Source organism: Opisthocomus hoazin, chromosome 10, assembly GCF_030867145.1.
Source record: "Opisthocomus hoazin isolate bOpiHoa1 chromosome 10, bOpiHoa1.hap1, whole genome shotgun sequence".
In the NCBI taxonomy this organism is placed as follows: domain Eukaryota; kingdom Metazoa; phylum Chordata; class Aves; order Opisthocomiformes; family Opisthocomidae; genus Opisthocomus; species Opisthocomus hoazin.
In genome coordinates this window covers 11343416-11370402 of record NC_134423.1, presented here as the reverse complement: position 1 = coordinate 11370402, position 26987 = coordinate 11343416, and the positions used below count along the sequence as shown (strand labels likewise).

General features: G+C 40.9%; 1 protein-coding gene across 1 annotated transcript in view; it reads left to right on the top strand.

Moving 5' to 3' along the window:
- Positions 1–25037, top strand: part of TSPAN3 (tetraspanin 3) — a 29227-nt gene extending 4190 nt beyond the window's left edge. Inside the window, exons 2-7 of the mRNA XM_075431445.1 lie at positions 11070–11261; positions 12275–12349; positions 17423–17524; positions 18691–18843; positions 19136–19219; positions 24104–25037. Of these exons, the coding sequence (XP_075287560.1) occupies positions 11070–11261; positions 12275–12349; positions 17423–17524; positions 18691–18843; positions 19136–19219; positions 24104–24196 (699 nt within the window). The 3' untranslated portion in view covers positions 24197–25037. The remainder of the gene's footprint in view (positions 1–11069; positions 11262–12274; positions 12350–17422; positions 17525–18690; positions 18844–19135; positions 19220–24103) is intronic.
- Positions 25038–26987: the final 1950 nt, after the last annotated feature.

The window sequence follows — 26987 nt, the reverse complement described above, 5'->3', positions numbered from 1 at the left end:
ACAACTTCTTAAGCCAGGTAATAAGCACCCCTACCCGAGGGGATGCGATACTAGACCTGGTGGTCACAAATGCGGGTGAGCTCGTTGGGGATGTCAAGATCGGAGGCAGCCTGGGCTGCAGTGACCACGCGCTGGTGGAACTAACGCTACTGAGGGAAATGGGAATAACAAAGAGCATAGTCAGGACCCTAAATTTTAGGAGGGCAAGTTTCCAGCTCTTCAAGGAGATAGTCAGAAGAACTCCCTGGGAAATGGTCCTCAGGGACAGGGGAACAGAACAGAGCTGGCAGGTCTTTAAGGATGTATTCCACAGAGCGCAAGAGCTCTCGATCCCCAAGTGTAAGAAGTCGGGCAGAGAAGGGAAGAGACCGGCATGGCTGAGGCAAGAGATGCTGGTCAAACTAAGGAAGAAGAGGGAACTGCACAGGCAGTGGAAGCAGGGACTGGCTTCCTGGGAAGAGTATAGGGAAGCTGCCCGGTTGTGTAGGGATGGGGTCAGGAAGGCCAAGGCACAGCTGGAGCTGAACTTGGCAAGGGATGTGAAAAATAACAAGAAAGGCTTCTACAGGTATGTCAGCTGGAAAAAGATGGTCAAAGAAAGCGTACCCCCGCTCATGAGCGAGACCGGCAAACTGGCAACAGCAGATGAGGAGAAAACTGAGGTACTCAACAACTTTTTTGCCTCAGTCTTCACTGGCAACCTCTCTCCTCACCCCTCCCGAGTCGATGAATGGCATGAAGGAGACCAGGAGGGTAAAATCCCTCCAGCTGTAAGTGAAGACCAGGTTCGGGACCTCCTGCAGAACCTAAATGTACAGAAGTCCATGGGACCTGATGAGATGCATCCCAGAGTCCTGAGGGAACTGGCTGACGTAGTTGCCAAGCCACTCTCCATGATATTTGAAAAGTCATGGCAGTCAGAGGAAGTTCCCAGTGACTGGAAAAAGGGAAACATTGTGCTCCTTTTCAAAAAGGGTAGAAAGGAAGACCCTGGGAACTACTGACCTGTCAGCCTCACCTCTGTGCCTGGAAAGATCATGGAACAGATCCTCCTAGAAGATACGCTAGGGCACATGGAGGCCAGGGAGGTGATTCGAGACAGCCAGCATGGCTTCACCAAGGGCAAGTCCTGCCTCACCAACCTAGTGGCTTTCTATGATGGTGTAACAACAAGGGTGGACAAGGGAAAACCTATGGATGTCATCTGTCTGGATTTTTGTACAGCCTTTGACACGGTCCCCCACAACATCCTTCTCTCTAAATTGGAGAGCCATGGATTTGATGGGTGGACTGTTCAGTGGATAAGGAATTGGTTGGATGGTCGCAGCCAAAGGGTAGTGGTCAATGGCTCAATGTCCAGATGGAGACCAGTGACGAGTGGAGTCCCTCAGGGGTCCGTACTGGGACCACTGCTGTTCAATATATTTATCAATGACATGGACAGCGACATCGAGTGTACCCTCAGCAAGTTTGCAGATGACACCAAGCTGAGTGGTACGGTCGAGACACCAGAAGGACGGGATGCCATCCAGAGGGACCTGGACAAGCTGGAGAGGTGGGCCTGTGTGAACCTCATGAGGTTCAGCAAGGGCAAGTGCAAGGTCCTACACCTGGGTCGGGGTAATCCCCGCTATCAGTACAGGCTGGGGGATGAAAGGATCGAGAGCAGCTCTGCTGAGAGGGACTTGGGGGTACTGATAGACGAAAGGCTGGACCTGAGCCGGCAATGTGCGCTGGCAGCCCAGAGGGCCAACCGTGTCCTGGGCTACATCAGGAGAAGCGTGGCCAGCAGGTCGAGAGAGGTGATTCTGCCCCTCTACTCTGCTCTGGTGAGACCTCAGCTGGAGTACTGCGTTCAGCTCTGGAGCCTTCAGCACAAGAAGGACATGGAACTGTTGGAGCGGGTCCAAAGGAGGGCTACAAAAATGATCCGAGGGCTGGAGCACCTCTCCTCTGAGGAGAGGCTGAGAGAGTTGGGCTTGTTCAGCCTGGAGAAGAGAAGGCTGCGGGGAGACCTGATTGCAGCCTTTCAGTACTTAAAGGGAGCCTATAGGAAAGATGGGGACAATCTTTTTAGTAGAGACAGCAGTGACAGGACGAGGGGTAATGGTTTTAACCTAAAACAGGGTAGGTTTAGGCTGGATATAAGGAAGAAATTCTTTACAATGAGGGTGGTGAAACACTGGAACGGGTTGCCCAGAGAGGTAGTGGAGGCCCCATCCCTGGAAACATTCAAGACCAGGTTGGACAGGGCTCTGAGCAACCTGATCTAGTTAGTGGTGTCCCTGCTCGCTGTGGGGGGGTTGGACTAGATGACCTCTAGGGGTCCCTTCCAACCCAAAACTTTCTGATTCTGTGATTCTAACTAGTGACTTCATTTTCATTTAGATGATGCTAAGTCCTTGCTTTTAAGGAAAGGTGTTGCATAGGAAGTAATTGTGATGTGAAAGACAATACATCTTAAAAATAAAATAATGGAACTTCTAGTGCATACATTCTCAGAAATATTTTTGATGGAGTGGAAATCCCAACGCTGATGGATCTGTCTGAGGATTTAGGATGTGGTGTGGTTTGTTTTTTTTTCTCCAGTGTGGAAAGATTGGAATGACTGGTATGACAGGAAAATACTAAACTGTAGTCTTAATAAAAGTTTAAACAGTAGTTGATAATCAGAAGAGTTTTTGATCTCTTCATGATGAAGTGTTGAATATGACCAATGACAAATAAAAGATGATCATAAAGTATTTGAGAATAGCATGTTTTTTAAAAAAATCTTTTGTTGAAGTAGAAGTCTGCATTGATGTGAAAGAGGAAGAAATAAATTTACCTGGAACAAATATCTAAAGACTACTATGAAGTGTGTTTATTTAGTGAGCTCTTACTTTAAGGCTTCATGGAGTCACTTGCATAATATGTTTGAAAGCAGTCTGAAGAAGTGAGATTGACAAGAATGCTAGGGAAGTGTTTTCAGGCTTATGTTTGGAATATGGGATATAAGGATGACATATTCAGAGATGCTTAAGTCTAGCTTCAGAAAAGGGAGTCTGTTTTATATTCACGAAGAATGTGTGTTTCTTGACAGCCTGCTCTGTTAAAACGGTACCTAATACCCTGTGCTTGCTCTGAGGTTTTTTCTTTACCTCCGTGTCCTGCTCATTGAGAAAAGGAATGAACACTGCTTCTGCAATACTTTCAACTCAGTAGCTGCAAAATAACTGTTTAAGTTGCTCTTGCAATTATTTTACTGACTTGAAGTCATTGATTTTTACAGTGCATTTAACTAAGCTATTATAAAACACTCTTTGGTAGGATTGTTTAGCGAAGTCTGAAGGCTTCAGTTCTGTACAGTAAGAATGGTCTCTAGAATTCTGTGCTCACTTTACAACTTATGCATGCTCACCACAGTACAATAACCATAGTATTAGAAATAATGTAGTATTATCTTAGAGGAAATGTCTGTGGTATCCTTAAAAGGAGCTGTAGCTATCAATGTGTATGTAGTGTTTTGGGTTTCTCGTAGAAAAGAAGAAAGAAAATGCAGCAATGGGAAAATTTATTGAAATTTAGCAGTAGAAAGAAAAAGAAAAGTAGAGCTCGTGTCTTCTTACATGTAGGAAGAAGCCAAGTAATTTTTCTGTTTTTCTGGGAGGTTGAGAATTGCTTCTGATCTGGACTTCAAAAGCTGGGGTAATGGAGAATCTTCTTGAGAGTTTTTTTGTGATCAAAGACTATAATTGACAGATCATCCCAAAGGCTACCTGTCGGGGATTACTTGACTGAAGCCTTTTTTGTCTTAAAGGACAATCAGTTCTGGTTGTGAAAGTAGAATGCCTTGTGCTTCTGCTGCTGTGGTAGTGAAGTATGTGTATTTGCAGGACTGTGTAATAGTTAGGAATCCTGTGCATGAAAGAAATTAATTTTTTATCAAAAATTAGGATTTAAAACCCTGGAGGTGTCATACCTTCTATGAGTGATTTTTATTACTATATTTGAATATGAATTTTCAGGTAGCAAATGTGAGCCAGGACCTGATTTTTGGTAAGACTTCAATTTGCTTTTAAGTAACATGGTATTGTCATTTATGTTTCCTCACAGGATGAGTTTTCAAGCTGTTGCCTGGGACTTTTCAGGATTTTTTGTATCTGGTCCTGTACTTAAAAGTAGAGCTAATATCAACAGAAGCAAAAACAACTTGTAAAGCTAAATGTGATGTCTTTGAGTAGTAGGTGGAATTTGAAGTATGGCTTTACCTGGTGAAACTTTGTAGCATGGAGTAATCATTATTGTTCTTGGCAGGGCAAGAATTCTGGAAACAGTAGAGCACTGGGTCAAGTTACGACCCTGATGACTAAACAGGTGTAAAAGAATGGCTATATTGTTAACATCGCTTTTAGTTTAAAAAAAAACTACAGTCTGCTGGTGCACTGCCTTTTGCAATTGGTGATATTTAAGATAAGGAGTGCCGAATGCAAAAGCATCCTAGTTTAGCCTTTTCCTCTAGCTGCAAAAGTATTTGAATTTCAGGTTTTTATACATAGTGTTACAGAATTTAATTTGGCCAGTACAGACAAAGCAATCTGACTTACTCGAATTTTGCATGGCTTTGTTTTATAAGTATTTAAAGTATTTCTGAATATGTACAAAGTTGAATGGAATTGCTTGTTTTCTTCTCCCAAAGGATTTTGTAAGACAGTTATGGCTCAGTGTTCCAGTTACGTTGTTATTGATGAGAACAAAGTAGAAGAGTGTCAGGAAACCACTGGGTTGTAGGGTGGATGGGCACCAATTTAAGCAAGTAGTTAATGTCATGTATGGGTGCGTGTTTGTTTCGGAGGGGAGTGGGAGAGGGAGATATGTAGTAGTGAAGTGCTGAAAAGAATGTAAGAAATAAACAGCAGAGGTGTCCTATAGGGCCTTTGAAGTTAAAACTGAGGAACTAGATTTTGAAGGGCAGAAAGCGAAAAGGAAAAACATGGAAGCAGATCATGAAAGCTCTTTCTCTTATCTGACTGTAATCAGGCTATGAATAGTGTTGGAGAGAACTGAAAATGTCAGAGAAATACAGCAGAAGTTAAATAGTGGAGAAGTAGTGTGGAAAAACACTGTATTGTTCTAAGAAGCCCAAAAACCGCGTGGCAAACCACAATACCAGTGTCCTTATTTATAGGTAGGTAATACTCAGGCATTAGTATGCATGGAGAAAAATAACTGTTATGAAGAATTCAACTGATACAACTATAGACCCTCAAAAAATCATGTAAAAAAAAAAAAGGTGTTCGCATCAGACTAGAGAGACAGAACAAAGATACAATGAAGTTTAATGTGAGGTAAGCAATACACAATTTGGGAAGATGGTCTTGGGACAGGATCCAGGCAGACAAGATGAGGGACTGTTAGTGTGGAAGATTTTTGCTTACTTTTTGATGAGAAGAAGCAAAAAAAAAGACGACTATGCAGATGGTCTGTCTGAATATACTGTAGGTGTATTTTACAATCACAGTCCTGAAAGATGCTTTAGTAGTGGAATGACCAATAATTGAGTTTAGAGTGGTATCTGTATTACTACCAGAACTTCGCAATCAGCAATGGTAAGGTTGACAGGAATTTGAGTAGGTGTCCTTACAAAAAAAGTGAAATATTGCTTTTACCTAAATGGACGTGGATGTGTTTTCTCCTAGCATATAGTACTTTGCTGCTACCTTCATTTTCTTGTTCAGAGAGTATGTATTTTTCTTAAAACAGCGAATAAAATGCAAATTCTAAAGGGACAAATACTGGTTTTTGACCTAGTTAACTGAAAGAGTACCAAAAAAATTTCAAAAAATCTTTTTCATGGGTTCTGTTGTGGTCCCAAAGTGAAGGAAATTGAATAGCAAGGTGAATGGCAAAAGTAGCATGAAGGATGATTCTTTGTAAAGATACAAAATCTTTGGACAGCTTTTCATCAGATCTGTTCGGGAGCAACACTAGTACGGTAGTATAAGGAAGCACTAGTTTGTAATGCAGCTGCAGTGTCTGTAGTTGATAAACAAATGATCAACAGAAGATGTAGTTTAAATACCTTATGTACCAGTCAGCCAAAATTTTAGCTTTCACACTGCTCCAGTGTGTGAGCATTACTGAAAAGATGAAGACGGTTCTTGGGGTGTCTTGGTAGCCTACTTAAAAAAAAAACAACCAAACAAAAAAAACACCCCAAACAAACAAAACACCCCACCTATGACAACAATAAAACCCAAACCTGAAACTCTTTCAATGCGTGTCTAGATAGTGTGTAGTGGAAGCTGACTTTGTGAAATAGGCATGGGCTAAAGAGGTTGTATTATACCAGCCCAGAGATTGGGGGTGGGGTGTTATTCTACAAACCCTGAATTTTAAGTATGCTTTCCTATAATGCTTTGAGTGACGTTTATCATTGTGTGTATCATTGTGTCATTAGATCTTCCAGTTTTCCGTACAGTTCTCTGTGTACTTGTTCAGCTTTTTTAGAGGCCCATGGTAAAGCAATAATGACAAGCTTTTGTTGAGCTATAAGAGGTCTATGCATTTTTAAATTTTTCCTCTGATGAAAAGGATGTCTTAATTGTTCAAGCCTTTTGCAATAAACTGTCTTCATTGGCTGTACTTGTCTTGGCATTCTTTTTAAAGGCTAATTCATCCTAAAATAAGAGTATGCTGCTTCAGGTTCAGTACTACAAGTTAGATGCAAACAACTCTAAAAGGATGTGCAAATGCTGAATAACCAGTAATCTCCCTAGAGCACTCATGTGACCTGGCACAGATTCAGGAGCTGCTGCCATCTCTGTTCAGAGCCTTGAGCAGATTAAGTTTGAAAATTCTTCCTTCAGGCCCTGTGTATCAAAGACTTATTTGAACTGTGTGCAGTTCATGTATTTGCCTTCCATGTAATGATAAGAAATGCATGATTGTGAATGTGGTAGCTTTGTATTCAAATGTCTTTGACTCGAGTGAGTTCAGACTTCTGCAGATTTACTGTTTACTCTGGTGGATAATAAGCATTGAGATTTGGAATTTTTTTTTAGATTCTCCTTGTGTCTCTACTTGTGATACAGATTTCAGTTTCTCTAGATAATTTACTTCTCAAAAATGGAATAATTTAAGCACATGATATTGTTTGGGGGTTTTGGTTTTTTTTCTTTTAAAAAGCACATGTTCAACTTTTCTTGTGTTGCAATAGGTAATAAATGTGCATTTAACTGGTGCAGCACTGATCAATGTAGATTGCATACTTAGTATAGGTAAAACTAGCTTTTCATCTGCTGTCCCAGTATTTATGATTTATTTACATTAACATATAACATGGTACTGTGGAGGTGGAACAAAACCCAGTTGTGCCGAGGGCCAGATTTTGAAACTATGGAGTTGTGGGGAGGAAGGACCTCAAGCTGGTCTGGTCCCGTTGGCAGAATGCCCGTTAGCAGTTATCACAATAAACGCACTTATCTTCTGGTTTAGTTTCATCCAAAGTGAGTCCTGTTACACGCTCCTAAGACCATTCAGTGATGCAAGCCAGAAGGTAGTAAGTGAAAATCATTGGAAGATGAACAAAAAGGATTGCTTCAAAAGCACTTTCCTAATCCCAGCTAAAATGCTGATTTAGAGACCTCGTCCCTTCCTGGTTTAGAGCGGGCTGAAGAAGACACTAAGCATCATATGGTTGTGATGTGAAAGGAGAAGGGAAGGCATTTGAAACTTGTTTTCCTGTAAAGTGACTGAGTAGTGTTGCTGTTTTCATTCTATGATAGACTAGGTATTGTACCTGTTCAAAAATAGTGTTAAACTCTGAAACACAGGAAAGGAGCTTTAATCTTCAAAGGCACCTTCCCCTGCCCCGAAAAGGTAGCAGTAATTTTTGAAGGGTATGGTCACTTCATCAAGTAGATGCAAGGTCTTTATCTTCAACTTCCTCATTATTCTAGTGCACAGTTTATAGACATATGAATGCACACTGCTGTTCCCAAAATTCTGTAGCTTCTGTAGAAGTAAAATCCTTAGGCCAAATGCTGTCGTGTCTGATTAGTTGTTACAGAATCATATATGGAACGGATTTAGTGAAGCCTTCAGACCAGGCTGCTTTAGTTAGTCTAAGGAGTCTAAAGAAAAATCTGCCTTTCCAGTAGTCATTACAAAATATTAATTTTTTTTAACAAACACAGTGTGGCTCTTCTTAGTTTCTGAGACAGTATTCTCTGTACTTGTCAGACATATCTTGTCTGGCATAATACTGGAAGAGCGAAGTTGCTTAAAATGCATATGGTTCTTGAAATAGGGAAGGAAAGCTAACACCTATAGACAGTTTTTTAAAGGTTAAACTTTTTTTTTAAACATATATACTCATGTAGTTTATGAAGCAGATTTTTCTTAGAAGCCACTTAAGTATCACAAAACAGAGGAGGACAAAGGGGTTCACGAATGGTTTTGATTTCAGTTTTGTAGTATATTTTCTGTGCCTGATGCCAGCTACAGCTGTGTCTTTCATCTGCCACCTTGCAATATACAATATTTCTAACAAGCATTTTAGTTCTTAGAAATAGGAGATTACATCATTGTCCTGTCATTCACATGCTTCATTGCTAGGCAACAGCTAATGTAATTCCATTGTTCAGTGATACTACTTTGAATCTTTGCTTTGTGTACAGAAATTGTATGTCTGCGTTTTGCCGTGTTGTACCTAACATAGCAGGATTTGTATAGTTGGATTAGCATTTCAACATCTTTTATGCATAAGGGGTGATTTTGTAATAGCTTGTTCACTTCAGATTTTCTTGTCTGGAGAAGCTGCCTTGCTGTTGGTATTTGACTGTTACTGAATTTGCAGTTTCACTACCATTGTGTCTACATAGCACCTTTTATTAGATGAATGTAAGCCTTCTAGATGCTTCTGAGATTCCTGCAGAGTACATACTTAGCTTCACTACAGAAAGAGAGGCAGAGAGTTGAAATATATTGCTCAAATCCATGCAGAACTGATGGTACTTTTGAGCTGGCTCTAATACCTTTTTCTTTGACATAGTGTTTCTGTAACCAAGTGCTTCAGGGGATATTCCATATGTAAAATATTAATCTGGTAGTGTGTATGCAGTATTGTGTTATAGGAAATAGGCACAGTAATATTGCAGTACTTCTAGTACATAGTAGCAAATAGTGCTGATATACTAGGCGCTGGTTGTCTTATGGCTTGTCTTGTTCTGTGCCTCTCTGAACAGGTTGCCCAGGGAGCCTGTAGACTCTGCATTTTTAGACTCTTCAAGACTGGACAAAGCCTTGAGCAACCTGGTCTGAATTCATTGTTGACCCTGCTTAGAGCAGGAAATTGGACTAAATGATCTCCTGAAGTCCTTCCTGGCCTGAATTAGTAATTGATTCTTCGATTCTACAATAGCGTGACCCAGCCTTCTAGTTGTTACAGCTGCTGGAACTAGCTGTATGTGTGTCTGTCCACCCTCCTCTCTGCAGTGCAGGACCAGGGGTAGTACGAAGGCCACTGAGTGGGAAAGGAGGGCTGGAGGCAGCCTGCAGTGTTCTTGCTCAGACAAGAGCTGAAGTGTATAATATTCCAGTTGAGTGAACTTGTGGGTCCAGGGTATGGATTGGATTGTAATGGGGACACTACCCTTCACAGCAAAATGGAATGCTCCAAATCATGTCTTAGTTGTTGCATCCTCCGAGTGGATTGTTTTAGCTTAGCCTTGTATTGGGACACCAGAAAAGTGTGTCATAAGATATTCAAATTATATTGTCCATCATCACTGGAACAGGCTGCCCAGGGAGGTTGTGGAGTCTCCTTCTCTGGAGATATTCAAGACCCGCCTGGACAAGGTCCTGTGCAGCCCGCTGTAGGTGACCCTGCTTCAGCAGGAGGGTTGGACTAGATGACCCACAGTGGTCCCTTCCAACCCGTACTATTCTGTGATTCTGTGATCATTGCAAATCAATTGGATGTACATGTTTCATTTTACTATATAGCAGGACTGTTTCATTGTGCAGCAAGTGTCAAGACAGTTATGAAAGACATTTTTAAAGGAAAATTTGAAAAGGCTCTTTTATTTTTATTTTGAAATAAATCTATGTTAGCTGTCTCCTCAAGCAACAGCTGCCTGTCCTTCACTAGGTTTGCTCAGCTTAAGGTTAATGAAGGTATTGATATATTCAGATCCCTGTAACTGTAAGGGAGGTAAGGTCATATCAGATTGATGTAAGCGTTTTTCTCTTATTGTTCTAAATCTATATAGAGGCAGATTCGTCGTACGGGTCTTATTTGCAGTAACTTTCAGTGATTTTTGTTTAATAAAGACCATTCTGTACAATTGATCTTCTGAGAAAATCTCTTTTAATAGCTGGAAGGTTTTGTGGTATGTGTCTTTAGGTATTTGGTTCGGTCTTTTAGTAGTTGGTGTTTTATATTTGTTCCTACCTGATTTCTTGGTTAGAATTAGCTTTTCCAGCATTGTGAACACCTCAGGCTGTTGTTTCTAGCAGTTCATCTTTCCCTAGTAGAGGTTAAAGTTTGCAATGTGTGTATCTGTCTATTGTGTTCTAATGTTAAATCATAGGTAGTAATCAGCAAAATGGAAGAATAAGTAGTAGGTAAATAATGGCAGGCAGAAGAACTACATACATATTCTGAAAAGCTGCTGAATAGCAAATAATTTGCTGCTTAGATGGGCTGGAACCCTGTTCTCAAAAGTATGAGACAGTTTGTGAATGTTAGTCTAGTCTATGTAGACAGTTTTTCAGTTCACAGCATGGGAAAGGGAGTATTTGAGAACAAGGAGCAACATTTTGGTGTTCATAGCATGGTTACCCTAGTTTCTTGACTGTGTCCATTAGCGGACTTCCACAGTGTAGTCAAAAGTAAATCTGCCTAGATTAAACGCAATTTGAAAGTGACTGTCTAGTCTCCATTTGAGATGTTACTAATAAACATATGCTATAACCTGGCAAAGATGTCTAAATTTAAAAAGTATCTAATTTCTGAGGAGCATGACTTTGCTGAAAGGAGGTTTTGGTGTTCAAAGAAACTTACCACATTACTGTGTCTGTTATAGGCAGCAGCAGGCATTCTGTGCTACGTGGGAGCCTATGTGTTCATCACATATGATGACTATGATCACTTCTTTGAAGATGTGTACACGCTAATTCCAGCAGTTATTATCATAGCTGTGGGAACACTTCTTTTTATTATTGGACTTATTGGGTGCTGTGCCACAATTCGAGAAAGTCGCTGTGGACTTGCTACGGTAAGTTGCAAGTGTTGCATGGTGTTTGGCTGCCGACCATTTTAATAGACTTCTAAAATATTTTTTAAAGTTTTGTTCTAATGTTATTTTATGGCCTTAAATGTTTTCCCCTTATATTTTGTTATGATCATCCTATTTCAATTTTCTGTTCTGAATAATAGTGTTTAAATTAGCCAGTTCTCGCAGCGGAAGGCTCCTCAGTTTTACTTCTTTTAGGACAGTGGTCATCACATTGAAAAAAAGTAAAGCCATATGATTAAGTCATAACAGTTTTTAATTTCATTTTTATCTGTTCTGGTTGAAAAGCTAAAGTTGGACTGAAGGATGATCCAGAAGCCGCCTTCTTTTAAGTACCTTGCATTGAGGTTAACTGAGGGTTGTCGTGATGCCTAAATATTTTTCTTTATGGCTTAATTTGGACACTTTGCAGTATTTTGTCGTGTGTTTCCAAGCATTTTAACTGTAATTTCAGCTTGAGAATTAGGTAGGAGAGAAGAGAGGCCAGTATTTTAAATGTCCCCGCAGGGTTTTTTTTTTGGATGTGTAGACTTCTTTAACAGTTCATTTTAAAAGTGATCTTAAATATAACAAGACGAATGCATAGGTTGCTGTCTCTGTCAGTTGTTACAGGGCTCAATGCAAAGTAACATTCTCTCAGTCCATCTACCACTCTTAGTAACAGCCTGGGTAGCTGCTTTGGTGTGACATTCTTACTTATCTAACAAAGAAGATTGAAAGAAACACTTGATTAAAGCACTCCAGTATGGTGTTTTCAGTCCTGATAATCAACACTTGCCCGGCTGGGCGGCTTGTTATTATTTGGTGAAGCAATGAACACTGAAGTTTCTTGAATTAAGTTATTTCTGAGCTCATTTGGTCTTAATTGCTTGCTTTAAATTATCTGTTAAATCAAAACTTTACCTGAAAAATTACTTTAAATAGCAAAATCTGTATAGATTTCAGAGTAAATGGGTAAAACTATTTGCACAAATGCTCTTGATTGTATTTTACAGTTTGTGATCATCCTGCTCTTGGTTTTTATCACCGAAGTTGTGGTGGTGGTTCTTGGATACATCTACAGAGCAAAGGTAATAACTTCTCTATTTTGGTAAACGTTTTGTTTTGAACTGTGACCAAAATACAGAGGTGTAATATTTACTGTATTTGATTCTGTAGAACTACTAATGGGTGTTTGTTAAGGGAATAAAACCAAGGATAAATTTTCCAGAATAAATAAGGCACCCCTGTGCTTTGCTGGTGGTGTTCCGTTGTTTCTGACATGTCATGTATAGATCTGTGGGCTTTTTGGTTTGTTTTTTTTGTTTGGGTGTTTTTTTTAAAAAGGCACCTGAAACTTGTTAGAATTACTTTTAGTGTTAACTGTACAAACTTCAAAAAAAACTTTACAAACAAAAGGAAAGATTGAAGTCATCGTAGTTCATCAAAACTGTTGGTATCAGTTGAGACTGAGTATAATGTCTCAAGAAAGTGGCATTGTGCCCTGTTAAGATACAATTACTGATCTTAAAATAGCTTAATTTTCCAATATGCATCTCTATTCCTGCGTGTGTGGATCCAAATCAGACTTGTATGCCTTCAGAACAACGTGAAGCATGCCTAGGTCATACCTGCTAGCATTGGTTCTTATCAGCAAAAGTAAGGCTTTTTGTAAATGGCGGTAGGGACTGAACGGGCTATCAGTTGGCTGAGAACTTACTTGCTTTTTTCCCCATGGGTGAAGTAGTTCACCTTCTTCATTTTTCATCAGACCTGCCAGTTAGCTAGAGCTAGTGACTTCTGTTTGCATTGTGTGTAATTTGCATGGCTTTCAGGTGTAATGCTGCCCTGATTACAGAATCACAGAATAGTAGGGGTTGGAAGGGACCTCTGTGGGTCATCTAGTCCAACCCTCCTGCCGAAGCAGGGTCACCTACAGCAGGCTGCACAGGACCTTGTCCAGGCGGGTCTTGAATATCTCCAGAGAAGGAGACTCCACAACCTCTCTGGGCAGCCTGTTCCAGTTCTCCGTCACCCTCAGAGGGAAGAAGTTCTTCCTCATGTTCAGACGGAACTTCCTGTGCCTCAGTTTGTGCCCATTGCCCCTTGTCCTATCACTGGGCACCACTGAAAAGAGCTTGGCCCCATCCTCCTGACGCCCACCCTTCAGATATTTGTAAGCATTTTGAAGGTCCCCTCGCAGCCTTCTCTTCTTCAGGCTGAACAAGCCCAGCTCCCTCAGCCTCTCCTCACAGGGGAGATGTTCCAGTCCCCTCATCATCCTCGTAGCCCTCCGCTGGACTCTCTCCAGTAGCTCTTCATCTTTCTTGAACTGGGGAGCCCAGAACTGGACAGAGTACTCTAGATGAGGCCTCACTAGGGCAGTGTAGAGGGGAAGGAGAACCTCCCTCGTCCTGCTGGCCACACTCTTGTTGATGCACCCCAGGATCCCGTTGGCTTTCTTGGCAGCCAGGGCACACTGCTGGCTCATGGTTAACCTGTCGTCCACCAGGACGCCCAGGTCCCTCTCCGCAGAGCTGCTCTCCAGCAGGTCCACCCCAAGCCTGTACTGGTGCATGAGGTTGTTCCTCCCCAGGTGCAGGACCCTGCATTTGCCCTTGTTGAACCTCATCAGGTTCCTCTCTGCCCAGCTCTCCAGCCTATCCAGGTCACGCTGAATGGCAGCACAGCCTTCTGGTGTATCTACCACACCTCCCAGTTTGGTGTCGTCAGCAAACTTGCTGAGGGTACATTCTAACTCTTCATCCAGGTCGTTGATGAAGAAGTTAAACAAGACTGGGCCCAGTACTGACCCCTGAGGGACACCACTTGTTACCAGCCTCCAACTAGACTCAGTGCCGCTGATGACAACCCTCCGAGTTCTGCCATTCAGCCAGTTCTCTATCCACTTCACCGACCACTCATCCAGCCCACACTTCCTCAGCTTCCCTAGGAGGATATCATGGGAGACTGTGTCGAAAGCCTTGCTGAAGTCAAGGTAGACAACATCCACGGCTCTCCCTTCGTCTACCCAGCCAGTCATGTCATTGTAGAAAGCTATCAGATTGGTCAGGCATGATTTCCCCTTGGTGAATCCATGCTGACTACTCCTGATAACCTTCTTTTCTTCCACTTGCTTGATGATGGGCCTCCAGGATAAGCTGCTCCACCACCTTTCCCGGGATGGAGGTGAGGCTGACCGGCCTGTAGTTCCCGGGGTCCTCCTTCTTGCCCTTTTTGAAGATTGGAGTGACATTGGCCTTTCTCCAGTCCTCGGGCACCTCTCCTGTCCTCCAGGACCTCTCAAAGATGATGGAGAGTGGCTCAGCAATGACATCCGCCAGCTCCCTCAGCACTCGTGGGTGCATTCCATCGGGCCCCATGGATTTGTGGACATCCAGATCGCTTAAGCAATCCCTCACACAGTCCTCCTCGACCAAGGGAAAGTCGTCCTCTTTGTAGGCTTCTTCTCTTACCTCCGGGGCCTGGGATTCCTGAGGGCCAGTCTTAGCACTGAAGACTGAAGCAAAGAAGGCATTCAGTAGCTCTGCCTTCTCTGCATCCTCCGTCACCAGGACACCCGCCTCATTCAGCAGCGGCCCCACGTTGTCCCTAGCCTTCCTTTTGCTGCTGATGTAGTTGAAGAAGCCCTTCTTGTTGTTTTTGACATCCCTTGCCAGCTTCAATTCCAGGTGAGCCTTGGCCTTCCTCGTCGCATCCCTGCATGCTCTCACCACGTTTCTGTACTCTTCCCAAGTGGCCTGCCCCTCTTTCCACGTTCCATGGACCTTTCTCTTCTGCCTGATCTCCGCTAGAAGCTCCTTGTTTAACCATGCAGGTCTCCTGCCTCCTTTGCTCGATTTCTTTCTCAGGGGGATGCATTGCTCCTGTGCATGGAAGAAGTGTTGTTTAAGAAGCGACCAGCACTCATGGACCCCCCTGCCTTCGAGAGCCCTGGCCCACGGGATTCCTCCCAGTAGCTCCTTGAAGAGGGCAAAGTCAGCCCTCCTGAGGTCCAGGGTTTTGATCCTGCTTATCGCCCTGCTTCCTCCACGCAGGATCCTGAACTCGACCATTTCATGGTCACTGCAGCCGAGTCTACCTCCAACCTTCACATCACATCCTCCACCAGTCCCTCCTTGTTTGTTAACACAAGGTCCAGCAGCGCACCTTTCCTTGTTGGTTCCTCCACCACTTGCATCAGAAAGTTATCATCGATGCTCTGTAGGAACCTCCTGGATTGCGCCTGCCTAGCTGTATGGTCTTCCCAGCTGATGTCAGGGTGGTTGAAGTCCCCCATGAGAACCAGGGCCTGTGACTGTGAGGCTGCTTGCAGCTGCCTGTAGAAGGCCTCATCAACCTCCTCCTCCTGCTCAGGTGGCCTGTAGTACACACCCACCGTAAGGTCACCCTTATGAGCCTGTCCCTTAATTCTAACCCAGAAGCTCTCAACTCATTCCTCATTTGCCCCCAGGCCAAGCTCAATGCATTCCAGTTGCTCCCTCACATATAGACCAACTCCCCCACCTCTCCTTGTTGGTCTGTCTTTCCTAAAGAGTCTGTAGCCATCTATGACAGCATGCCAGTCATGCGAGTTGTCCCACCATGTTTCTGTGATGGCGACCAAGTCGTAGCTGTCCTGCTGTATAATGGCTTCCAGCTCCTCCTGTTTATTGCCCATGCTACGTGCATTGGTGTAAACACACTTGAGCTGGGCTGTCAATCTCACCCCTGGCCTTGGCACTCCAAGCCTAGGCTCAGCCCTAGTGAGCTGGGCAATATCCCCTTCCCCCTTCGAACCTAGTTTAAAGCCCTCTCAATGAGCCCCGCCAGCTCGTGGCCAAGAATTCTTTTTCCCCTTTGTGATAGCCGAGTTCCACCTGTCGCCAGCAGGCCCGGTGCTGTGTACAACATGATTGAACCATAAGCCAAGCAAGCACTGAAATAAATTATTTAAAAACCTATAGGACAAATTGAACAGCTGTTTTGTTATATGAATCATTTGTAAGTCACATTAGTTAAATCATCAAGCAATTGATTTTAAACTGGTCTGAAACTGGTTGCTTGTGCAGGGTAAATTGACTTTTCGTATCTGTCATGATACGTATTTACTTCTGAAGATAACCATCATTCTTGGTTGGGGGTGAATGAAGCTTGTGGTATTGCTGCAGAAAATTCTTCCCTTAAAGCATTTAAGGGAATGATGTGTTGCGAAGAGCTTCCTACTGTAACTTGCAAATCTAAAGAATATGCCTGGTTACTAATGCTCAGCCCTAAGATTACATTCCTTGCACATAATTCCTGTTGAATGCAGTAGAAAAAAGTCAAATCAGAGCTAATTTTACTGTTTTACAAATGTTTAGCAACACCAAACTTTGTGTGCATTTTAAGTAACAGTTTATAGTGAAACATACTACTTCAAAGGTTCTGGTGAGATTTCTTCCAAAATGGGCATTATAAGATACCTTCTGGGGGACAAGTGATGATTCTTGGATGACATCCATTTTTGACACGTGTACTTGACAGTATCTTTAGCAGCTTGACTCATCTGCAGTAGCTTTAAGAGCTATTCCAGTAGCTGTTGCTATGTACAATGTACTGCCATCAATGTGTCTCAGGAAGTGAGGGAGGGGGAGTGGGACTGAACAGAGAGCTTGGTTACTCTGGGGTAGAAGAGTCAACCAAAATTCCTCAGCTTTGAGAATTTACCTCTGCTTCAGTCAGAAAGGGAAGAGGAGGTGGTATGGCTTGCTCATATCCTTGTGGTCCCAAAGGGAATGAGTTAGCCCAGATTGGTTTGGAACTGTGAAGGAGGAGTAGGAAGTGGAAAGGTAAATGCATGCGCTTATGGAGTACCCTTAACTTCGTGGTATGTCTGCCACAGTGTCAGAATAAAAGCAATTCCCTTTGAGATACATTGTGAAGCTACTTTGTCTAAAATCTTATTGAAGACAGCTGCTTGTTTTTTTTTCTTGTCCATTAGCTGCAAGCTAGCAAGAGTCAAATTAGAATTTTAAGAAGCTGTGCCACCAAAGTATGCTAATTTCAGATGATAGGGAGTTACCTTGGTTTCCTCAATTGCTATAATAAGTAAAATAATTTTACCTAGACCTGCACTGCTTCTGTTGATGTGCTAATGCAGGTGCTTTCCTAATACTTCACAGATGGAGAGTGAAGTTAATCACAGCATTCGGAAAGTGTGGAATGGATACAATGGGACAAATCCTGATGCAGCCAGTCGTGCTATTGACTATGTACAGAGGCAGGTAAGATTGCGAGACTCATAGGAACTTTTTCATCCTTTCTGTCCTTAAAGCACAGATGCTGTGTTGCTCTGCTACTTCTGTAGCATATCTTCCTCCATTTCTACAGATTAAGGGAACAGCTGATCAGTCAATAAATAGCTTAACTTGGTTAAAAGTAGTAGAATTATGGCATTGTTGATGGGGAGATGCATTTTGCCTAGTTGGCTACCTACGAATCAGTGTTTAGATTGAAATATTTAGTAGTTACGTGTTTTTCTGCAATGGAGTATTGCAGAATGTTCTCACGTCTGCACAGATTTATCTGGAACATGCTGGGGAGAAAGCAGTGTTCTTGGTTCTAGCTGAAGGCTAGTGTCGCAAGCCTCTGGATTTAAGGCTAAAAGAACCAATCAGACTTAAGGAAGATTCAGGAGCTCTCAACATGCTTACAATTGCATGAATTTAATAAGTTGTCTAATATTTGCATATTAAATGTCTAATGCATTGAAGTTAGTCAATACTACCAATTAATACCTTGCTTAAAATCCCTCCTGAAAGGGAAGAAGGATAAGAAGCTGGTAAATTGAAACTTAGGGCAGTACCTGTGTTTGAGGCTGCACTGTACACAAGAAAACTCCAAGGAGTGCAATAGAGCATGTGCTGTCAGCAGAATGGAACAGTATGTATTTTTAATTGGTCCATTCCTGAAGGCTTTCTACATGGCTGCGTAGGCATGTGACTATATAAAATTAACTCCAATTCTGCACCACAGTTATCTGAGAAGAGCAAACACTGGTTCATGCCAGAACTGTGTCTAGAAAGCAAAGGTTTTTTTCAAGCATCTGTTGTAAGCTTTAAGGATAGAGCTGTTCGAAGCCAAAAATAAAGCTTTTGTCTTGCCTGGGAGGCATGAGGGAAAAGTGAGTTGTCAAATGTTCCCCAGGAACTGGAATTTCAAGTCTGTATTTTGTAAGGAGTATCTTAAATGATTTAAGGCTATAGGCCCCTTCACAGTACAAGCAGTCTGTGATTTCCGTAAGTAACTGTCAAATTATCTGGGTTACTCAAGTAACAAAGGTAGCCTAATCTTAATATGCTTGTGTTATTGGTATAGCAATTAGAATTGCTGTCTCATCTCACTTCTTGACTGATAAACACGTTGGCTTTTTACTTGCATGTGTTTTCAGCTGCACTGCTGTGGGATCAGTAACTATTCAGACTGGGAGGATACTGTCTGGTTCAAACAAACTAAAAATAACAGCGTGCCACTTAGCTGTTGCAAAGCATCCCTCAGCAATTGTACTGGAAGTTTGACCCGCCCAATGGACCTTTATTCTGAGGTAAGACAACCAAAGTATGAACTTGTGTAGCCATGTGATTTTGCTGACAATCATTTAATTTTCTTTTTAGTGGGAGCATGAGATCTTGGGTGTATTTGCTTTACCAGGAAATAAGCGTGGCTGCTAGAGGGGAAAAAGGCCTCTCTTGTGTTTTCATCTGTGATATACTAAGTAATGACCTTTTTAAGTGTTTGGACTATGTTTCTGCCCTGTTTGATGCTTTTGGGGTTGTTTTTTTGGTGTGCCTCAATGTGGTTGCCAGATGGATGTATAAGAAGTCTTCTTGTTTTAGGGGTGTGAGGCTCTGGTTGTAAAGAAGCTGCAGGAGATCATGATGTACGTCATCTGGGCAGCACTAGCATTTGCTGCTATTCAGGTAAGAGTATTCTTTAGCTGTAAACTCTCAAAAGAAATTCTAAACTGATTATTACAGGTATGCATAGGATGAAAGCTTTAGTCGCTGCTTGGTTTGGGGGATAAATGAACATCAGTCAAAAGGATCTAAACACTTTAATACAGAACTCAACCTTGCATGGTCTAAAAACTACTGTGTGGATGTATATTCTGTTAGATTTGAAGATAGCTGAACAGTCAGTGTTACACACAGTAATCCACTAGAATGTAAATTCTAAATTATTTCTTGAAAACTAATTGTCTAAATATGAAGTATCATGAATGTGCTCTGATGGCATTTAACACTTGAAGAATTTGCATAGTATTGGAGTTTCCAGCCATAAAGCAGTTAGCTCATACTTCATGCCCTTTTAGAGGTACATCAGCTTAACTATGCTTCATGGCATACAAATAGTGTCAGGACCACTCAGGAGATACACCAGGGTTTTTGATAGCATACTCTGCTCATGTTCAACTGAACTCTGCATTGTCTTGATGGTATCTTGGTTTCTGGACTTAAGAAAAAAAGAGTTCTGAACTGCAGATGCTGCCTACTTAAAATTGAGCACACATTCCTGTGAAAACCTTAATTGTTGCAGTTACCCAGGTTATAAAAGTAACTGAGGAAACAGACTAATGTGTATCTCGGTATTCGTTAAGGGCTTTTTGTAAAAAGACTGGGACTTGTCTTCTAAACATGTCTGTAAAATCAGAATTTTGAATGCTCATCAGTTTGGCAGGCTTAGCACATTAATCACATCATTTTCAGGCTGTGCCGTTGTTATGGCCTCTGAGAAATGTAGTACTTATGCGGAATCCCAAGAGACGTGAAAACTAATTTCAAAGTTACTTTTGTGCCCTTAATAGTATTTGACTTTGTGAACCATTGTACCTGTTGAGTCGGGCAGTTTAGGCACTGTTGTTTTCAAAAGCAGCTTTTAGGCTGGATTATATGTTTGAAGGTAAGCAATTTTTTTTTGCAAACAGTATTGGGAAAATATGGTCAAGTTTCGATTTCAGTACTACAAGGGTATACTCATAGGTAAAACTGTATACACTAATATTGTTGTGCTGTCCAGAACCAGATTACTTCAGCCATGGAACTTTAAATTTGGTGAGATCTGTGCTCAGTCTTCTGAAGGAAGGTGTTTTTTCTAATTGGTGTTCTTAAAACTTGTAATGGTTAAAGCAATGTTTAGTCTGCTTGAACACTGAAATATATTTGTGTAATGTGAATTAAGTTATTTACCACAGCCATGGTTACTGTGGCAGATTTTTTTATGTAGTGAAAAAAAAAAAGTATGTGATGAAGCTGGGTGAGGTGAATCTCAAGAGGAGGCATTATTCCTGGCTTTGGAGTTTGCAGGTTAAGTGGTCCACCCCAAAATGCATCCCAGCTGTTATCCTCTCTGGGATTGGGCTGTAACTTCTGATGTGCTTGCAGTGGAAGTATGGCTGCTTGCATCCTTCTGTTACTCCTGGCTCATCAGCTCTGGGGAAGCATGTTAGTTGTATCCCTTCTGCAGTGGGTGCTCTTTGATTTCTCCCCACAGGTCAGTAATCAAACTGTTGGCAGAAAGTACATATTGCATAAGCAATTTGGCAAGAAAATAACATCAGAGAAAATTATTTGGTGCTGCAGTGCAGCATTTTGTAATCTTTCTGCTTAAAGTTAAAACAAGCTGTATGATACCTGTTTAGAAAATGAATAAAGATAAATATACGATACAGGGTGTTGGGAATGCCCTTGAAACTGCCATCTAGTATATTCACTGAGCAGTAATCATATTTAAGTCTATCAGAGGTCTTATAAACAGTGTGGAGCAGAAATACAAGAATAAATTCACGTGTTTTGGAAACACGTTAGTTTCAGGCAAGTTGATACTGAACAGCATTCAAACTTTTCTGTTATTTGTGGTCTGCAACTGAAGTCATAAATTGTGACACCCTCTTATTTGTAATACAGAATTTAAGTATGTACTTAGCCTGATTCTCAGCAAAATAGTCTGTGGGCTAATTGAAATGGGGGTAGGAATGTAAACTTCAGCAAGTGGCATGTAACCTAGGTCACGTCCTGTAAACTTAGAGGAGTAATTATGTTTTTCTTACCTCCTAGTGAATTTTACTACCTTTTTTACTCCCTTTCCTATACTCACTGCATACAAGTCCACTCTGAACTGGTTGTCACTTCGTATGTTACGCAGTAAGGCTGTCCAAAGTTCGTTACTTCTGATGCTAACATTCAACAAATTCAGCCTTTCTTTAAAATAAAAAGATTAAGGAGTGGAGAATTCTTGCAAGGCTTGGAATCTGTGGAAAACTTAGCCTTTTCTGCATAGAAGTAGTTTTTGGTATGTTCATGTTTCAGTTACTATGGGGATCTTCCAGTGTGCAATAATTCCCTGGTTTCAACCACAGTAACAGCACAGAACTATTAATAGGAGGCAAACTGAAGGGAGCAAAGGCATTGCAGTGCAGTAGAAGTGCTACTTGATCAACTGCAGAGTTCATTCTTCAAGATAGTACCTTGCAATGACCACTAACTACAAAAGCTGAGCTTCGCATATGTATACAGCTAGTGAGCTTGTTTGTACAAAAAACTGACAGGTTTGGTGAAAGCAAACTGAATATAGTTACTGCTAGCAGGCAAATTTTGAAAACACACACACAAAAAAAACCCCAAACAAAAAAGCACAAACCCAGAAATAAATGTTCTGACTGTAGGAGATGGGTCTAAACTTTTCTGAAAGTTGAACAGGGGTATGCACGGATCCTTGGTCAACACAGACTTGTAAAATAGTTTTGTTCACAGTGTTAGTAGCAATTGAAGAGAAACAGAATCAAATGCTTTTGGAAACATTTTAGAGGTGCTAGCATAGTTTAAAAAATGATGTACTGAAGTTCTGTAGAGAAAGTTGAAATACGAGGATTACTTCTGTGTTCATAGCAAATTCTAGGAATATGCTTAATGCCCTCCTAAAGGATATAAATGGTATAAATAATAGCTCAAAATTTGATTGTATGAGTTCTTTATTGCAGTACCTGATTGTTTCGGATTTTACACAGCTCTGTATAAATTGAATGTCTTAGGTCATTGACCAGGTTTATCTATGTGTGAATAACTGTAAATGTGATGGAACTACTTTTGTTTATTTGATATACATGACTAGAATGAATTATAGCAAATGACTAAAGGAGGTGTCTTTCTGCAGCAAACTCTTCATTTTATCCTTGTTTTGAACAGAGAAAAATATGAAGTTTTTCTGCATGCAGGCTGCAAGCCATCTTCAGAGTTCTGTAGCCAATGGCAACTACCATAAACTCTCCATCTCACAAGTCTAACTTAGGGGGTTTTTAATTGTAGGTATTATCTCCTCACATAGAAGGGCTCTGTCCATGAAGAGTCATTATCTCTGTTTTATCTGTTACTCTGATGTGAATGTAAAATATATTTGGGAGTTAATCTGTGAACTGGAACCACCCAAGTACTGATGGAAAGCGAAGAAAGGTGCTGTTTTTACAAACAGGCTGAAGTGCCATGCTCTAGGTTACTCTCCGTTTGCTCATTTGAACCTGAGCTGGCTTCTGCTACAGATCCAAAGTGGATAATACACTCCAGACAAATAATATTATTAATCTTTACACCTGGTTCCTTTTCAGGAAATTAAAAGCTCATACTAGAATTTCATCATGCCTCTTTTTAGTCACTGCTTATTTAGACTTAAGATTTTTAAAGCATGCTCCCTTCAAGGCTTTTAGCTGATTGAATAATATGTTGCGTGTACCATCATTTAGTTTTAAAACTTACTGTACATGATGTTTACATCAGACCATTAAAGACAGCGAGTAATTCTCCTTTTGTCCTAGTGCTGTGTTTGCACTGGGTTTTTGCTGTATCAATGGAGAAGCTTTACACTTGGTTGTCTGCTCACCCATTTCATTCTTGTTTGCTCTCTGTTCAGGGTTTTTTTGGGGTAGGTTTTTTTTGTTGTTTTTTTAAGAAATGTATTTACCTTCTGGGTGATGCTTTATAATTCAGAGCTATGGCAGGAGCCTCTTGAAATATTTGCATCTCCAAATAAACTTCTATGCATATGACCAAATCAATAAAATCTCTTACTTTACGAGTAGCTATTGCCCATTATTATAGGCCATAGAACGCAATACTACACCTGATTATTTCTTTAGTAGGTTATTCTACCTTCAGTAAACATGCAACTTCTGTAAGTATCGTAGCCTACATTCCTGACTACATTCATCTGATTTAAGTCTTGTAAAAGTATACTGGGTGATCATACCCTAAATTGCTGCTAAACTTGCCAGCACAGTCATGGTACTGTGTTTTAACAGCAGGAAAATGTCTGAAAGTGAATAATTCACATTGGTCCTAAGCTTTATAATATGACGTGTTAACAGAGATTGAGCATTTGAAAGAGATTTCAGCAGTGAAGTAGGTTCATAAAACTCTAAAGTTTTGCTCTTTCACATCATAGCCGTTAGAGTCTAGTGCATTTGAACTTCGCTTTGATTTTTTCATATCAGATACAGTATCTAAAAATCTGCACCCTTCATTAAGAAAAAGAATAATTTTTCTTTCATCTGAATTATTGAGGCAGAATAGAAGTGGGTGACCAAAAAAAAAAAACATCTTTTGCTAAAGATGTCGAAGATAATCTTGCAAGAAAATAAAGGTGGAGTTTGTGGCCCTTGCCTTTTGCAGCAGGAAATGAAGTTTTTGAAGAACAATGCATTTGTTGCCATTTACCTTATGGACAATTAGGAAGCATGCTGACAATTTCTGTGCTGAGATTAAGTCTCTTGAAATACTTTTTGTACTCAGCTTGTTTTCTTTTTTCTTTCTCCGTAGCTTCTGGGCATGTTGTGTGCCTGTGTAGTACTATGTAGGAGGAGTCGGGATCCTGCCTACGAACTTCTCATCACTGGCGGAACCTATGCCTAGAAGACAATGCGAACACGCAGTTCAATCTTATCTCACTTGTGTGGAAGGTGAAAGGGCCAGGTGTACTGGGATAGCTTTCTTGCCCTAAGCTTAGTCAAAGCACACCTTTCATAGAAGAGGACAGCAGTACTGTACACTGGTGATGGGCAAAACAACTCAGCTTTACACACACCTATATAATTACCTGTGACTTTCACTGTTTTAGCCAGCTATTCATGTATCTAAATGTTTTAGTGTACTAGTAACTTTCTAATTTCAGAACCATTTGCAAGTTAAGTGTGATTTGGTTGATAGGAAAGTGAAAGGATGCGTGCCTACTTTGGTAGATTACCTCTAAGCATTAGCTGGCTGATTCTTGCATATAGAGAGAGGATTTCACTACATGGAACTTTTTTTGGCCAAAGTTGTACAAAGGAAGCCAGCTGTACGTAATTTGAGAAAAAATATTTTAATCTTGCCCCTCACCAGTGTCGCTTTTTAAAAAAACACTTAGGTCCAGTACACTTTATATATAAAATTGTAAAAAAACCCAAACACTAACCAAAATGTTAGGATCATGTGACTGCGGTTTCAACCTTCAGAGATCAAATCTTTCAGATATTAGCAGTTTAAAACACAAGCTGGCTTTTCAGGAGTATAATGTATGCACTACTGTTCTATAATGAAATATTTCATTTTTCTATGAAGAGCGGTTTTATGTGTTGAGTGAACTGTTAGACTGTAGATCTTAAATTGGATTGGAAACAATGTAGCCTTGTAGAGTAGCAGAGTAGTTTGTGGAAGTGATCTCAACTGTAAATAGTAAACCTGATTAAATAAATCTCTGTATATCCTCCCTATAGACATGTCTTGTTTTCTGTTTAAGATTCTGGTGTATTTGTTCAAATGGAGTTCTGGTGTGCTAGAAGCATGAGCTGTGGTATGAAAGCACAAATTTTAAGGGGCTTCACTTAAATATGTCTGTATTTAAGGTTGGTGGAAGCTTGATTGTCATATTTGTTCTTTTTGTTTGAAATGATACTGGAGAAATGCAGCACAACAAACTTTGAACTTGGTGGGAAGTTAAGGTCTTGTGCATACAATTATGGAAGAATCTGTTGCCTCTCAACAGGAGAAGATGAATAGCCGTGCTGTAGCTGCTCTGTGTTAATTAGGAATTAATGTGTCTTATGTTATATAGATGCTTAGTCACCGCTCTGCTTTCTGTGGCTTCAGTTGCCTCGCTCTTTGCAGAAGCCAGAAATGTTCGGAATTTCTACCAGTTGCTGATGTGCTTTATCATGCAAAGTAGACATGCTCAGTGAAACTTGACAGCAGCATGATATTCCCAAATACCCAAAGAAACATCACTCAAGAAAAGATAATTCTAATATGCACAGTCTGTTGCTAAGGCCAAATATATCTTGTGGGGGATTTAAGTTTCTTAGAGTTGTTACACTGCTGTAGAAATATACTTTTGGAATTCTATGTTAATTTCCAAAAGTGGGTTTCAGATGATATGCACTTGGGGCTTAGGTTTTCATTCTTAGTATGGCATGTGGCTTACTAACCTGAAAGGCCTCCTGGGACTCTGGTGTTCAATTTCACAGATGTGGTAGCAAGCATGCTAACAGAATCTACTATCGGAAGCATTGACAAATTCAAGGATTGTCCGCATCATGTTGTATTGCATATTGTAGATATGCTTGGTAAGATTCCAGACTAATAAGATCAAGACAGTCCTGGCTTGTAAGAATCGGACATGGGGAGGTTTTAAAACAGACCTCTGTGTTCTGCAAAACAAAGCTAAGGATGCTTCAAAAGTAGTCCACTCTTACTAGCCAAAACGCAGAAATAAGCTCCACAGTCAACAGTCTGAACATACCTCTTTGAAGTGAAGGTGGTTACGGACAGATTACAGTTCATGTATCTGTTAATCTTGCTGGAAGACACAAATTTGAAGTAGAGATGACTTCATGGTATAGCACCAAGTACTTGCTTGTAGATCAAGGAGGTCTCTGCTTGCTTTACAAAATGCAGAGAATTCATGCTGGAATGTGGAAACTTCTCTGAATCTACTGAGAAAGTATTCTACAGCTTGCTTTTTTTGGCATAAAACACAATCTAAAGAAAATGCCCAACCAAACTTTTAACTGTTGTGAATGAGTTTGTTTCTAGGAAACAGTGGCTGCCTTATATGGTGTGTCAGTAGGTCTTGGATGTGTGGATAGAGTTATGGTGTGGTGTAAAAAAAAAAAAAAAAAACACCACACACAAAAAACAAACTTGCAAGGGTCTAATATGGGGCATTTTATATGACTCAGTGAAGCTGGAAACAAGTGGCATCTCCTTAGTAGTCAGACATGGATACAGCTGTAGTATGAACTGACTGGTTTTACTTCTTACGGTCTTTGATCCTGTATTGTAAATGTGCTTGGTTGGTTGTCTGCTAATTAGTGCAAACAGTGGGATTCATTCTCTCATAAGGAGGCATACCCAAGTTCTCAAGTAGGGATTGAGGTAATACTGATTTCTGCCAACATACCTTCTGTCATCACTTCGTTATGTACATTTCCTGGATTCTGAAGGTGATTAGAAGCCAGACAGCTTAAGCAATTGTTACTAGTATACTGGTTCAGTATAGTTTAGCTTAGTTAATGTTGAATATTACCATAGCACTAAAAGCTTTGGACTGGCTATAAATCCATTTTGCTTACAATTCCAGAACTGCAAGCTGCTCTGGCAGGCTTCTGAAATTCAGTCTTTGATCCCAGTATAACACTGGAGTAGAATTTCTTTAATTCTGTAGAGT